This window comes from Sciurus vulgaris, assembly GCF_902686455.1.
Source record: "Sciurus vulgaris genome assembly, chromosome: 5".
NCBI lineage: Eukaryota > Metazoa > Chordata > Mammalia > Rodentia > Sciuridae > Sciurus > Sciurus vulgaris.
Genome location: NC_136465.1, coordinates 176,219,927 through 176,235,519, shown reverse-complemented (window position 1 = coordinate 176,235,519; position 15,593 = coordinate 176,219,927). Strand labels below are relative to the sequence as shown.

The 15,593-nt window shown below is 62.6% G+C and overlaps 1 protein-coding gene across 1 annotated transcript in view; it reads right to left on the bottom strand.

Annotated features, from left to right (window-relative positions):
- Nucleotides 1–15,593, bottom strand: part of PARVB (parvin beta) — a 66,331-nt gene that overhangs the window by 9,361 nt on the left and 41,377 nt on the right. Inside the window, exons 5-10 of the mRNA XM_079141702.1 lie at nt 11,373–11,513; nt 10,227–10,342; nt 7,608–7,666; nt 5,215–5,234; nt 1,062–1,123; nt 662–730 (exon numbers count right to left, since the gene is read on the bottom strand). Of these exons, the coding sequence (XP_078997828.1) occupies nt 662–730; nt 1,062–1,123; nt 5,215–5,234; nt 7,608–7,666; nt 10,227–10,342; nt 11,373–11,513 (467 nt within the window). The remainder of the gene's footprint in view (nt 1–661; nt 731–1,061; nt 1,124–5,214; nt 5,235–7,607; nt 7,667–10,226; nt 10,343–11,372; nt 11,514–15,593) is intronic.

Sequence of the window (15,593 nt, the reverse complement as noted above, 5' to 3'; positions counted from 1 at the left end):
CTCGCGGGCGAAGGATTAGGGATGATTTCCATTTGTTTTGCTTATCTGCATTTTCAGGCATTTTTACAGTGGACCTGAATTACTTTTTTAATTAGAAAAGGAAGAGGAAGGGGTGAAAGAAATCGCCCAGGGGCTTAGGGAGGATCAGCGGCATTAGCGACGTCTGTGCCAAGAGCTACAGAGGCTCGAGCACCGGCTGACGGGGAGGGGGCACCTCATCTTCCCAAGGGCTTGAAAACCTACTCTCACGGTGCCACTTCACCTTGGGGGTGCGTTTTATAGACCCTTTTGCGGGAGAAATATTTTATACATGTTCCCTGGGGGACAGGTCACAGGTCCCCTGGCGACAGCGGCAGGAGGGAAGGCCCGTGACGTGGGGCGCGGCCCGGAGGGTGAGGAGGGTCTCCCCGAACACACGCGCTGGAGTCCTGGTCCCAGGACCTGTGAAGTGACCTCCCTGCAGAGGTCACGAGGGCGAGGCTGAGGTCACCAGCGGGCCCCAACCCAACACGGCTGCGTCCTTGCAGAAGGGGGCATTCAGACCACAGGCCGCCATGGGAGGACAAGCCCAGCAGCACCAGGAGCCCGCCCGCTGCGCCCCCCACCAGGACAGAGCTGCCGGACACACGGACGGAGGGCCCTCGGATGAAGCCCCGCGTACCTGGGTCTCGAGTTCCGTCACCTCCAGGTTCAGCTTGTTCAGCTGCTTGTTCACAAAAGTGATGAGAGACTGTCAACGCAGACAGAGGGGCGTCAGCACGCTCCCCTGGCTGCCCTCCACGGGCGGGCTGCAACGTAGTGCTCAGTAACCAGGCTGGGCAGCCGGCAGGCTGCCGCGCTCAAGAGCATTTCCACGCCAAGAGGCCTGGAGCCCGCGCGGAAGGAGCCTGGCTGGCTCGGTAAGGCAGGGAACAGAAGCGGAGCCACAGGCGGCAGAGCTGCCCGGAGCCCGCCGCAGGCCGCAGGGTCAAAAGGCCTCAGGCCTCCCTCATGGCCAGCAGCTCAGACCCCACGCGCCCGCCCAGCAGGCTGCAAGGAGCCGGGGGGAGAGCCGCCCTTACCTTCTTCACCACGTTGAGCTTGTCCGGGGCGTGGTCGAAGAGCGTGTCGAAGGCATCCCGCTCTGCAGGACAGCACATGCAAAGAGACCCCGCGGGCCGACTGACCGACGGCCACCCGCTGCCCGCGCCCCGGCCCCTGGGACACTCTGCCCCCGCCCTGGGCCAGCCCGGGAACCTCAGCCCGCCCCCGAACAGCACCAGAGTGGCCATGAGCGCAGACTGAAGCCCTCCTTGACTCTCCCTCTCCACGCTCTTTGTCTTCCGGTGAAATCCGTCTGTGAATCCACCCCCTCTGCCTCTCACTGTCCTGCTCTCCTGGTCACCTCTAAGGGCTCCCTACCTCCACCATTTGAACTTCTACAAAGAGGCACTTCAGTGCTGGGCCATCCCCTCCCCATGGCTGGGACTGTAGATGTCTGTCCCTGGCACTGTCTCTGGCTCCCAGGTGGGTGAAAGGCTGGTGCTGGTGCTCAGAGAGCAAAAGAGCTGGAGAACTGCAGCTCCCAAGGGCAGTCCCTGGGAGTCCACGTCCACAGGGACAGCTTCAGGGATGGAGGCCACGTCCCCCTACAGCACCCAGCCATCTTCCCCCCTCAGGAGAGCCCCAAGCCACTCTGATGGCCCCCTGGGTGCCTCCCGCTGAAGGCTGTGGACGTGGAAAGGCGCAGGGATGGCGGGGGCCAGGCCCATGAGGGCGGCGCTCAGGGAGGCTCACGGGACAGAGAGCCCCGTGGCCCGACCCTGAGCAGAGGGCCGAGGCCTCCGGCATGAAGGCTGAGCTGCGGGAGGTGCTGCCAGGCCGCAGGGAGAGGGAGGAGAGGGCCTGGAAGGGGCCTGGGCGGTCGGTGCGCAGGAGACGCGGCCAGCAGAGACCTGTTTCCAGCCAGGCTGGGGCCCGAACCCCAGATGGAACCCCAGGGAGTCCTGAGGGAGGAGGCCCCTCCTACTGGGCCTGCATCCACGCCACCCCCAACCTGTCCACGGGACAACAAAGAGGGAGGAGCCAGGGAGGGAGGCCGAGCAGAGGGGCCCCAGCTCTGCCCGAGGAAGCAGGCTGCCCTCCTCCCCACCCCGGACACCCAAGGCCAGGGGCTGGGAGGCCGCGTCAACCCAGCCCAGCCCAGAGCCTGGGGGCAGTCGGCCCTCCTGCATCTCCTGCGCTCGGCCATCCTATGGTGGCAGGTGGGAATCACTTTCATAACCGTCGAAGTCAGATCATCCTCACTGAGGCAATCCATCAAAGGCAGAAAGAGCTGGCGCTACCGCCAGGCCGCTCTTTAAAGGCAGCCGAAGAACAGCCCCGGGAGCAGGGAGTGTGGCGTCAGCCGGGATGTTTAGCGGGCCACAGGGAGGCGGCCGCACCTCAGGGGCAGGGACTCTGGCAGGGAGGGCGGGGCCAGGCCCCGAGCCAGCACACGTCGCGTGGCCCGTGGGGATGAGGGCTCCGGGTCGGATCCCCGCGGCACGGCTTCAAAGTCCACGGCTTCTGGGTGAACGACCTCCCTCCCAAGCCCACTTCCTGCTCTGAAGCAGAGGGGACAGTCCCTTCCCACTGGAGCCAGAAGCAAGGGAGGCGGGGAGCAGAGGACAAGCCCAACAGGAGGCGCGCTGAATTCAAGCAGGGCCTCGCTGGGCAGGGCCGGAGGGAGAAGGGCGTCCTGGCTGAGGGAACAGCACGTGGACAGGAGGAAGAGGAAGCCCAGAGTCAGGAGAGAGCCCTGCAGAGCGGGTGGGAGGTTGGCGGTCAGCGGCCCAGGTGGCATCAGGCTGCAGGTTCAGAACCAGCTCTGCTCAGAAATGGGGAGGCCGGAGGCCAAAGGTCAGGGTTTGCAAGGAGGCACGGAGAGGTGAAGGAAGCCCACCCTGCCCCTACCCCTGTCCCTGCCCCTGTCCCTGCCCCTGTCCCTGTCCCTGCCCCTGCCCGGGAAGGGCCCTGAGGCTGGGGCGGGGGCGGCTGCCAGAGAGAAGAGGCACCAGCCAACGGTTGCCATGGAGACCAGACAACCTGGGCTCCCTGGAAAGCCTTTCCACCAAGGGAAAGCCTGCTCCCCACCTCTGCCAGGACCCGGGGGGACAGAAAGGCAGGAGCAGGGCTCCTGGCCAAGCCCCGCTGTCCCAGGAGGGCCTGCCCTGTGCTCTGGAAGCTCCCGGGTGTCTAGGAGCGGCCACGGGCAGATGCGCGGGGGGCTGGCAGTGCCGAGGATGCAGCCCAAGGAAGCGGCGGCTCCAGCCCGCAGGACGCTTCCAGTTCAAGGAGCCCTGCGTGGAGGAGAGGCAGCAGCTTCACGTGTCCACACCTGCTGGGCACGTGGAGGCCCGCGGTGCAGACACTGACATGGGAGGAAGATGACACAGCCAGGAGCTGAGTGAGCCAGGGAGTAATTCAGAGGGAGCGCATCTCAGGCTCAGTGCCAGGGTAGGCGGCCTGGGCCTCAGAACAGCCAGGTAGCCACAGGCGGGACATGAGGTCAGAGGAGGGGAGGTGCGTCCAAGGGCAGTCTGCAAGGCCCCCAGGGCCACAGTGAGGGCTGCGGGCAGGAAGGGTGGCTATTAGGGATGCTCAGGACCCCCCACCCCAAAATGGATGGTGTGAAGAAACCGGCTGCCGGAAGGGGCAGCCCAGAGGGGCAGCGTGTGGTCAGACCCTGGGGCAGCGGGGCTGAAGGGGGACTGAGGAGGTGCTCCATAGCCACCCCGCTCCCTGGGCCCTGCGCTGCGGGAGGCTTCCAGGAGGCTTGGAGTTTGCGTCAGCAGGAGCCGCAAGGCCGGGGGCGGGACGAGCTGCCTGTCACCAGCTGATGGCCTGTTTCATCTCAGCGGAGCTGGTGCCGGAGACCGTGGAGTGACAAGGACAGCCCCCAGGGCTTCCTGCGGCCTCAAGCATCCCCGTGTCCGGCCATGCGGGTTCACTTCCTCACCCTGCAGCTGGCCTCGGGAGGCCACACCCTGCACCCCTGCCCCTTGCGCGCCCACCCCGGGCTCCCCAGACTCAGCCCCAACCACATGGGCTCTGTCCATTCCCTGGACCTTCAACAGGCTGAGTCCGCACAGCTGCCAGACTCCAGGGAATGCCTGAGGCCCCCTCCGGGCAGCCCTCCGCCTGTGCCATGCCAGGGCCTGAGCTTCCTCTGGGCAGAAGGGGCGGGCGGCCGGGTGCCCTGGGCCCAGTGGGCCCTCTCGTGCCCCATGCTGGCCTGGCTGCACCCCTCAGTGACGGTCACCCTCCTCCTGCCCTCCTTCCTTTATCTGTTCTTTAATAATAAAGGCATTAAAAGGAGCTAATCGCTCTTTAAAAAGCCAAGCACTGTCCCCGCACAGCCCGAGGTGGAGGAAGGAGTGTGAGGGGCCATGTTACTGCCTTTTCTGGAGCTCAGGGCCCTTGGAAGCCAAGAGCTGCCTGCACCCTTCGCAGGACATGTGCCAGCAGGTCCCCAGAACAGCCTTGGGGCTGCAGTGGCGGGACCCCGACCCTGGGGACCCCAGCGGCGGCACCACTGCTGGCGGACAGCTTGAGAGGCAGGCCTCGGCTTCCGCTTCTCCTGCCGGCTGCCGGCCACCCTCCCTGGAGAACATGCCTGGGGGCCAAGTGCTCCTGTTCTGGAATGTTCCCCAAGGCAGCTTTGCCAGGCTGAGCACTGGGGCTGCCCACCTCCGGGGCCTCAACCCCACACACTGCTGGCCCCTAGGTGGCTGCCCCTCGCTGAGGTGATGGTCCCAGACTTAAACAGGGCAGGAGTGGTCAGCGCCTCCTTGGGATGGCCCTGAAAGCTAGCAGGAATAATCACCTCGCGTGGGGAGCGCAGGGCACCCACCTAGGACCTCAGTCAATTTTCTGTCACCCTTCACTCTCTCCTTGCTGGTGAGGGACAGAGATGCAGGGGCAGCCAAAGGTGACAAGCTGGGACCAGAGCCACGCTGCCAGGCCCCAGGGAGGGCTGTAAAACCAGAGACTTTAAAAGGGCCTCCCTGCCTCCCTGCCTCCCTTCCTCCACATCCACACACCACCCTGTCCAGACGGGCAGTCCCCTCCCTCCCATCCTGGCTCCTCCTGCCCGGCGCCTACACCCCCGGCTCTGAGACGGGAGCAGAGAGACCCACAAAGGTCCCCCCCCATGACCCATGAGCCCCAGATACCCCACCCCAGGGTACTCACCAAACCGGCCCATCATCTGCCTGCAGAGAGAGAGAGAGAGCTGTCAGCCGGTCAGCAGGCACAGTTCCACAGGCGACGGGGCGGGCGGGCTGGCCAGTCAGTGTCACTGATGGGACCGAGTCCCCTGCCCCGCTCTGTCCTGCTCCGCTGATAGGGGCGAGGTTCTGGTGTGGCTGGCACTGCAGGAGACTGGCAGCAGAGCACCTCGTGGGGGCACGCCGGCCGCCCAAGTCACCCTTGGCAGGGCTGTGATCAGGTGGTGGGAGGGACACTGTCCCCGCGGGCCTCCCAACAGCCGGTCACAGACCTCAGGGGGCAGGGCCATGTGCTTCCGGGGACCGAGACAAGGGTCCTGAAGCCCAGGAGGCCAGCCTGGAGCTCAGGCATGAAGGATGAGGACACCAGCTGCTCCGGAAGGTGCCAGCCCACCCACTCCGGAGGCCTCCCCGGGGGCCGCAATGCAACCGCTTCTTCCCCGAGTCCCTGCAGACACAGGGGCCGGGCTCCATCCTGCCTAATACACATCGACTCAAGCACCTACTATGTGCAGGCGGGAGACGCAGAACTAAACACTGCAGAGATTACACCGCGTGAGGCTGAGGCGGGGACAGGCACACGCCCCGGTGGGAGCTGCAGGCCTCCCAGGAGAGCTTCCCCGAGGGGCGGCCTCGCGGCTGCCTCGAAAAGAAACCGGGGGTCTGAGACAGGAGCTGGTGGCCATGACGCCTTAAAGAAACTGGACGTGGGTCTCTGGTGCTACAGGGGCCTGGGAGGTGGACCGGAGGCTGGCGGAGGCCGGGGGAGGCCCTGCAGCCACAGCATCTCCGGTTTGGATGATCCCGTGGGTCCTCAGCGGCCATAGGAGTTGGGAGGACGGAGGGAGCAAACCAAAGGTGGCAGCTGAGGGAGGAGGCTGGCAGGACACGCTGGGCGTCCCTGGAGAAGCCCGCCTGCTCCCTGGCTCTCAGGGTCTGGCCGCAAGACCCCCGCCCTGGAGATTCCCTCAGGGACGCGCCCCTCTACCTGCCCCACACCTGGCCCTTGCAGGTTCTGCGTTCTGCTGGCAGGTCCTCTGTCTGCGCCCAGCCACAGCCCTCAGGAGAGGAGCCAAGTCCAGCAGCCTCTCTGCCCAGTCAGGCTGGCGGGCATTAGGCCGCATGTGCCAGCTGTGGCTGGTGTGTGTCCAGGCCTTGCTCCCGCCCTGCCTGCTCCTCGCTGCGCCTGCCTGGTCCCAGCCAGGAGGGCTGAAGGGCGCATGATCCCCTCTCTGGTCCTTTCTGCCCCGTGGAGCCTGGGCAATGGGCCACCGCTCAGTCCCAGGGCTGCACACCTGCCCTGCAGCCATGCACTGGGCCACTCCTGACCAGAGGTCGGGTTTGTCGCTACCCTTGGCCCAGGGAGACCTGTCACTTGCTCGAATGCTGAGGGCACCTGGGGAAAAGCCTGCTGGACCACTGAGACCTGCCCAGCCCCAGGGCAGCCCGCAGATGCCCACAGTCACACAGCAACCCTGGCAAGACTGGCCAAAGGCCTGCCCGGCTGAGCCCCGCCCAAGCCGTAGCCACGAACTGCCAGCACATGAGCCGGCTCCAAGACGCTGCCCGTCCCAGTTCTTCCCAAGCGGCCTTCCTACGGTCGGATGCCCAGCGGCCCATGGGCACTGTGCCGGGCACAGCACCCGGTCCCCCCGCCCCCGGCTTTCCTGGCCTGCCCAGGCCGTGGGGCACCTGGCCGCGTGGCAGGCCTCACATCCTCAGCCAGCAAGGCTCCAGCTCCCCGGCAGCCGCCACCTGCACCAGGGGCCTCGGGGTCGGCCCAGCGTCTGAGAGGCTGCCATGCATCCAGGGCACTCTGAACGGAGCTGGAGGGCCGGCGGAGGTGGCCCGACGTTAACCTGCTGTCTCAGCTAAAGCAGTTTAGTCACAAGGCTCAGAGGCAGTGACTCTCAGACCCTCAACAGGGTGTCCGAAGAGCCACGTGCAAAATACACATTCGACTTGCTACTTCCAATAGGCCGAAGCCTATTGACCTGTAAGAATTGCCCCCGGCTTGCTCCAGGAGGCAGGAGCGCCCAGTCAAGCTCCGCCAAGGCACACTGGGGGCAAGGCCGGCAGCTGCCGCTCTGAGGGGCTGGAGCGGGCCGGGAGTGGTGCCCGGAGTGGGGCTGGGTCTCAGGACCTTCCTGCCACTCTCCTACGCTGTGGACGCCCACGCCAAGGGCTGCAGAGGGCGGCTCGACTCCAGAGTTCAAACTGGAGCGTGTGAGGAGGAAGGAACGCCAGGTGGACTGCGTGTAAAGACGCCCCAAGGGCAAGGGACACGGGGGACAGGCTCTCAGAAGCGCCATCCCTGACTGAAGCTGCGCCTGGGGCTCACATGGACTGTCCACTTACTCTGTGGTCGAGGTCAGCTCCTCCGACACGTGGCTGGAATGCAGCAGGCCTTCCCGCTTCTGCAAATCCCCAAACAAGCAGAGAAAAGAGATGAGGGAGGGACTGGCCGGGGACAGATGGCCCCAAGGCAGGAGCACCACCCCACCTGCCCAGGTGCTCTGCAGGTGACCGCAGGGGAGACCTCATAGCAACTGTCCCAGACCTGCCCCACCCCCATTCTCCACGTTGCCTGACAGCTGGCCCCAGAGGGGGTCTTGGAAGAAGCCCCCCAGCTCAGATTCCCCAAAGGGACTCGCTATACCTGCAGCAGGGAGGTTGGAGGGCCGTCTGAGGGACGGGGAATGAGTGACAGCCAGAAACACCCAGTGAAGTAGCTCCTGCCCGGGCTGAACGGGCCCCAAACGTGTCCACCCAGAGCCTCAGGTGTGACTTTCCTTGGAAACAGTCCTTGTTAAGGTCGTACTAGTTACGACATACTAGTTACAACATACTAGTTACGACATACTAGTTAAGACAATAGTTACGACAAGGTCGTACTGGATTGCAGTGAGCCCTGAATTCCACCCTGCCGGGGTCCTTGAGAGGACAGAGGAGATAGCGGGGGAGGCCGCGGTGCGCGAGGGCGGAGATGGAGCCGCCAGAGCCTAGGGTCTCGGGACCCAGGCCCTCCCCAGAGGCCAGAGGGCAGGGTCCTCCCTGGAGCCCCCTGATCGGACACCTGATTCCAGATCTCTGGCTCTCCCATGAGAGAAGAAACCGCCTGCTGCCTTCTCCCCATTAGAGCTGCTCTGTCCCAGCAGCCCGGGGACACCCAGCAGGCACTCCTGGGGCCACTGATGCCATCACCACGGCAGGCCCCTGCTCGGCCCCTCGTGCGATGGCCTCACTCCTGTGGAGCCCACCCAGGATCCGAGCTTTCCGCCCCTTCCGGAGTGCGGGCCCGGGCTCTTGAGGCTGCCTCCTGCTGAAGAGGAACGGCTGGCTGTCCCCGTCACGAGCCCACCCAGGGGCTCATCCTGATTGATTCTCAGAAGTGCTCCCAGGAGGCCAGTGACGCTCTGTCCACTTATCCACACACCAAGCACACATTAGGCACCTACGAGATGCCGGGCTCAGGCTGGGCACTGGAGACATACGGCTGAGTAGTGTAAAGTTTCGGAGTGGGATCTGCCAGGTGGGGAACCCCTGCAGCTCAGTGACCCTGTGGCACAGCCAAGGCCATGCTGCAGGAGGTGGACGGGGCCCTGGCCTTTGTTGTTCCATCCCTGAAAAGCCACCTGCCTTGCTGGGACCCTTCTTGGATTAGATAACCGAGGTCTGAGCAAGCCCAGACATGGGGACAGGCCGGGGCGCAGGGAAGGCGGAGGCAGCTCTGTGCAAGGCCCGGGAGGCCAGCTCCCGAGCCCTCCTCTCCAGATTCCTTCCACCCTGGGCGTGGCCCTAAGAATCCTGCAACCCTGGTCAACACAGAAAGCACTAGTGAATACTTGCTTGGGTCAAACTTTCCGCAAACCCAAGATTGTCTTGGACCCAGTGCGGGCCTGAAAGGAAACACCCAGGACTGTGGGTCTGCACAGGGCGCCGGGCCCCACGTCTGACGTAGGTGGGCTCGGAAACCACGCTTCCAAGCGTCCTTGGGAAGCCTTTCCAGGCTGGCTGCCCGCAAGCAGCGTCCAAGACGAGGGGCCGCAGGATGGACTCCTGGGGCCCAGGTCACTGGGCCGGCCACAAACATCCTCCTTAGGCAGGGAGTGGGGAGAGGAGGCAGGTGGCCTTTGCCTCATGCCAGGAAGGGGCCTCCGCCAGGTCAAGCCTGAGCGCCCGGGTAACAGAGGGGTCAGACAACTCTGGAAAACAGAGCCTCAGCCAGGTCCTCACGAATGGCAGACCACAGGACGGATAAGTCCAAAACCCCAGACCGCACAGAGCCAGATGTCTCGAGTATGTGAGGAGCCGAGTCGCCCAGCTTCCCAAGGAGACCTGGCCCTCCCCCCGCAGAGGCAGCTGCTCCTTCAGGCCCAAGGGGTCCTCCTCATTTCGTGTCCCAAAGAGCCCAGCGAGCCCCTGGGGCCTGGCTGGTGCCCAGGACACATCCACCAACAAAACCGCAGGCGGCCCCCGGGCCACCCTTGCCCCCGAGCGCTGAGGGAAGGAGAGGCGGGGCCTCCGCCCCGTCAGCAGGACGGGCCTGGTTCCTTCCCCAAGTGAATGGAGAGAAATGACTCCAAAAACAGAGATAATGGGGATGATGGATGCAATCCACCGCAAGCACGCAGAGCCTTTAATTTGGGCATCTATTCCACGCCGCGGTCCCAGCCTCCCCCGTGAGTAATAAGCACATTCAAGGGGATTGAATTCCGGCGAGTTGGCTCTGGAGAGAAATGAATGTTCTTTTCAAAAATCTGAAAAATCAAACCTCAACACCCCGTAGCCTCTGGTTCTGCGTCTCCTCAAATCAGAGCCATTGTTCCCTCCAATCATGCATCTCGAAGCCAGGGTGAGACATGAATCTCGTCAAGAGGGAAAAATAGAAGGTAGGCTCTTGAGGGGAAAATGGAAGGATGGAAAGCTGCAGAGGAAGTCACGCTGGCTTCGCAGGAGGGCCGCGCGCGTACTCACCCGGACCACCACCACCTGCACAGAGACGTGCTCGGGAAGGCGGATGGGGGCCCTGAAGTGTGTGGCCAGGGCCACGAGGAGGTGCAGGATGGCCACCAGGTTCTTCCCGTGGATGGCTGTGGCAGGGAGGGAATGCAGGGAGACCCCTCAGGGTGGATGCTCGGGAAGCCGGCCCCGTCCACAGGGCTGGGTCCCCACGAGGACTCAGAGGCAAGGACAGAACAGACTGGAAGACAGAGTGACCGGCACCCGGTGAACACATCTCTGCTTTCTAATTTTTCCCCTCCTTTTGCCCTAAGGTGACATACAACAACTTTAAAAGCATCCTGTCTTTTAAAGCAGTGGAACGGGGGGTGAGAGGAAGGACAGGTCACGGCCACGTACCATCACAGCGAGGGCGCCATTATCTTTCCCCAGTGACTTCTGCCTCTGTGCCCTCGGCTGTCCCCGTCCCGGGGGGTGGGCCGTAGAGGGCAGATGCTAGACGCTGACCCCACCCCGCCGGGTTAGTCCCTCTGCCGCCCCAGTCCCCCCCAGCCCTCCCCAGCGCAGGCCCTAAGGTCTGCAATCGCACCTCCACGCGGGGTCTCCCAGCTGACGAGGCCCTCCCTCCCACTCACGACCCCCGCACCCCGTGGGGCCGGCGGGGTCCATCCAAGTTCTCAAGCCAGGCCAGGGCGGAGTCCCTCACCACAGCTGGGCTCGGCTCCCCAGGGCCCAGGGCCACTGGTCAGCAGGGAGGCCTCTGCACCCCAACTGCCCTGCATGGAGAAGCGGTGGGGGGGCCAGGAGAACGGTCCAGCTTCTCTTGGACAGCTGTCCCCTCTAGCTGAGTGCCTGGGCTGGAACAGTGTGATGTCACACCCTCCTAAAGCCAGCCCACCCTGTGACACTTTCCAGGGGCCGGCCCAAGTTCCTGGGGACCTGCTTCTGGGGCCTTCAGTCAAACAGCCCACTTAGTAATAAGGTCCCGGGGGTTTGGAGTGGAGCCCTGACAAGAGTCCCCTGAGGCCCAGGAGCCCAGCCTGGTGGCCGTGGGCCTCTGCACTGTGCCTCTCTCGGGGCAGGAGGGCAGGCCAGGCACCCTGGTGGGTGGCCACTTGCAGACAGAGGCTCCGACCGAACACGCTCTCCCACGCCACTCACAGTCCACGCTCCACCGCAGCGCCCAGCCGTGGGGCCGCAGCAGGTCGAACACGGCTTCCAGAACTGTCTGCAGCTTCTGTTTCTGCCCTATCTCGGACTGAGTCACCTCGGCCACATTCAGCTTGCGGTTTGCCAGCTTTTCTGCAAGAAGAAGGACAAGAGCCAGAGGCTACGCGTCAGGAGGCAGGAGGGGCTCAGAGCAGCCTGGTCGCCTGGCCAGAGTGAGGTCCCCAGGTGGAGCAGATGACCGCAAGACCACTGGAGTTTTGAGACGCAGAGGCAAGGAACCCTGAAGTCCAAGGTCATTCTCATTCCTGAGCAGAGTCATGCCAGAAGGAATGATGGGGACCAGGTGGGGACCCCTGAGATCGATCTATGAACACAAATGGAAAAGTCATCGAAGATGGACCTGGGGCAGAGGAGGTGCCCAGCAGGGACGGGCAGGGCGGCCAGGAGCCCGTCTGGTGGGTTCCCGGGGAAAACACTGCTTAACGGGGCTCCGAAGGGTCTCGAAACAGCCTTCTGCCTCCGGCCCGCCAACTCCCCTCTGGACCCCCTAACATTTTGACACCACAAAGAAGTCTGATCAGATAGTCACAATAAACGACTGTGTTATTTCCCGGAGTGAGCAGCAAGCCGCCCGGGGGAGCCTGAACAACTGTCACATTCGCTCAAGATTCAATTACTAAGACGGAGGCCGGGCCGCGGCCTGTGTTCCTTCAATTTCCCTCGGGAGTGAGCCAAGCAGCAGGTGAGGGCAGCAGGTGACAGACACGGGCACCGGCACTTGACCCGGCCCCGGGGAGGGCAGCGTGGAAGGCGAGCCCTGATTCCCTCCTGGGTGTCGGGACCAGATCTCCGCCACACAGCCAAGCATCACCAGACGACTCCGGGAGGGCGTTTAAGACCAGCACCGCTTTATGACAGGCACAGTCCTGGTGCTCAGCAGGCAGGGACAACCGGTCCCAAGTGCAGAGACAGACCAGAGTGGGTGATGACCAAAGCAGGGTCCTGGACACACAAACTACGCGACACCGGGCAGTGCAGAGGCAACCCCAGGGACAAGGAGCAGCCGCCCAAGCCCAGCCTCAGGCCAGGTGGCTCTGGCACACCCGCCCCTCCGTCTGGATCCAATCAGTCCCTGCTGGAGAATCTGCAGATGTCCCAGGATCACCCTGAAAATAAAGAGCAAGCTGGGTCGATAGGTGTCCTAGGACCTAGCACAGGGCAGAGCCAGGGTCCAGGAACCCAGCCAGTCTGACAGACGGGAACCTGGCACACCCTCCTGTCCGCTGCCAGCCATGTCACTTGGGGTGGAAGAGGAGGGAAGCAAACTGCATCAACAGCTCGGGCTGCGTAACAAAGCACAGACGCTGGAGGGACGGCAGAGATCCGTCCTCAGGCCCTGGGACCTCAGGTCCTGTAACCTGAGGCCGGGTGTGGCAGGGCGGCTTCTCCGCGGCCTCTCCTTTGGCCTCTCCTTTGGCCCACAGACTCGGCCTCTGCCCAGTGCTCACAGGGGCCCTGCTGTGTGTGTCGATGTCCTCATCTCTCCTCTTCTAGGGACAGCAGGCACGTTGGCCGAGGACCCACCGCACCACCTCATTGACTCACTTACTGCTTTAGAACCTCTCTCCACATGCAGCTCACTCCATGGCCAGCTCTTAGGGCTTTAGCGCAGTTTTGAGGGGACACAACCCAGCCCACGATGGAGACCGTGGAGACTGGCTGTGCCCTGGTGTAGCCATGGTCTGGCTCTGGGGTGGCACTCCACGTGGCCGGGAATAAAAAGAGGGGCTCATCTGGGGTCCTCGTCCTCAGCAGCCCCACGTGGCCCCATCCCGAGGCCCACTCTGCCCTCGTCCTTCTCACCCCACCTCCTGAAACGCCCATCCCCCCTGGGGCAGCGCTCCCCGTGGCTGATCCCGCCGGGCTTCCGCGCTGGCTCCTCCTCTTCCCGACCTCTCCTGGCTGACAAGCTAGAGCCCAGGCCTCCGACCTCTGCTCCACCACAGATGCACGGAAGTCAACTTTGGCCTTGGTCCTAAGCCAAAATTCCTTATTTGATTTTATATTTTGCCTTTCGTAGCCAATGAGTTAAATGCCTGCGGCAAGATCTTTCCTGGAACCCTGGATCCGAGCTCGCGTCACGTGGACTACCAAGACATCTCGTCAGGGCAACGACACTGTGCGCACTCTGATGCTCTGTTCACATCTGAAGATCCTTGGACATCGTCCTTCTCTTCAGTCCAAGTGGTACAGCGAACCACTTAACACACAAGAGATTTTTAAATTGCCTTTTCAAGTACTTATTGGAGACATTCAAATAGCACAGCCACTCCACAATAAAACGGCTGCCTGAACCAAAGTGAGCCTCCTGCTATACTTTGCAGAAAACAAAAGCAAGGTAGCAAGACTCGCTCCTACAGCAGCTGTAGAGTAAGAGCTGCATGTGCAGGGGCCAACTGAAGAGGCAACCAAAAGGACGTTCAGCCAGAGGGCAGACATCTGCCCGAAAGGAGGGCCGGCCGGGGGCTGGGGAGCCGAGTGTCGTTTATGGACCACCAGAGCTGACGCTGATGCAAACTCAGAGGCCGTCCTGTGGTCCTGGGATCCAGTTACTGGATTTCACAGCCACACTGCCAGGCCTAGGGACACTTTTTTTTTTGAGAGAGAGATCAGATAGGTGAAGCCACATGTGCATGCAAAAGAATTAGAAAGGCAAAAATAAATAAATAATTTAAAAAATAAAAAATTTTAGAAGAGCAACTCTCGAGTTTGCTTATGAAAATATTGGGAAGTATCTGTTTCAGGAAGTGAGAAAAGAGCCAACTAGAGGGACCGCTTCAATAAAAAAGCATCCCCACCAGCAGCCAGCTCTCCAAGGCCAAGAGCCAACAAGAGGCCAAGTCTTCATCATAAACAGTCTCTCTGTGGGAAGAAGGGAAGTGACAACGCAGGGCAGCTCTTGAGGACAGGGCCAGGTGAAGGTCAATGTGCTTCTCCAGACTTCTCGATTGAGTCTCCATCAGCTCACACGTCCAGCGTGAAGCCCTCAAGAGAACCAGCAGCTGACTGCTGGGAGTGACTGCACCACCCACGCCCAGGAAGTCAGCGGACGCACGTGGACGCGGAGCAGCAGAACATTAGACCTCCGACCACTGACATCTTTACGACACAGTTAGGATGATTATAAACAACCTAACATCTCAGACTTATTCTGGAACCCCAGAATTATTCCAAGACAGGGATCCTGCCTCAGCCATACAGATGTCCCTTCTTGGCCACCTGGAGCTCAGTCAAATGGAATCTGGAGCTCCCTCTTCTAGGTGATGCCATCCGATCCAGGACAGGGAGCCCACGCAGATGCTGCAACCTGGACTCCAGCTTCGGTGTCCAGCATGGACCTCAGCACACTCCACCCCAAGCCTCCCTCATTCACCAGCTGTTCCAGGCACGAACCTGGCTGTCGGCCTCCATTCCTCTGGCGGCCTTCACCTCCAGAATCCTGTCCCTGACTCCCACGCTGGTCAGAACTGCTTCATCAGACCGCAGCAGACAGCCTGATCGGTGGCCCAGCTCCGACTCCTGACCCTGCCCCCCATCTACTCTGCACCCAGAAGCCCACGTGGCCTTTTAAATGATATCGTGTTGTGACCCTGCTCAAAACCTCTAGCGGCCTCCTGTCATGTGGGAGAGAAGCCGTTGGCTCCCAGGCTGGACACAACCTGACCCCATCTGTCCTCCCAGCCTGGTCTCCCGACTGCCTCCCCCACTGCTGCCCCCTGCTGCCCGCCTCCACGCACTGATTCTCAGCACGGGGGCTCCCCTTGCATGACAAGCCTTGGCCTAAATGTCCCTCCCTGTCCTGTGCACAGGACGTCGGCTCCCCAGGGTGGTGGCCCTGGCTGTCCAGCGCCTCACCTCTCCCAGCTGCTCTCGCCCCAGTGAGCTCCGTGGTTTCCTCCCGAGTCCGCTGCTCCTCAGTACCTGGCCCCAACTCTGCTGGAATGCACGTCCCTGACCTCCCTCCCCCCGCCGTGTCTCAGGAGCCTAGACTTGCATGGCACCATCAGCTGCTGGACGGACCAAGGAGTGGTGACCTCAGCAAGCAGCCTTTTCCCCTCCAAATGTACTTTAGAGAGCAAGCCATGGTGTGGTCCAGGGCCCTCCCTGGCCTTCCACAAGGTGGTGTGGTCAGCTCCTTCCCTCAGCAGACCA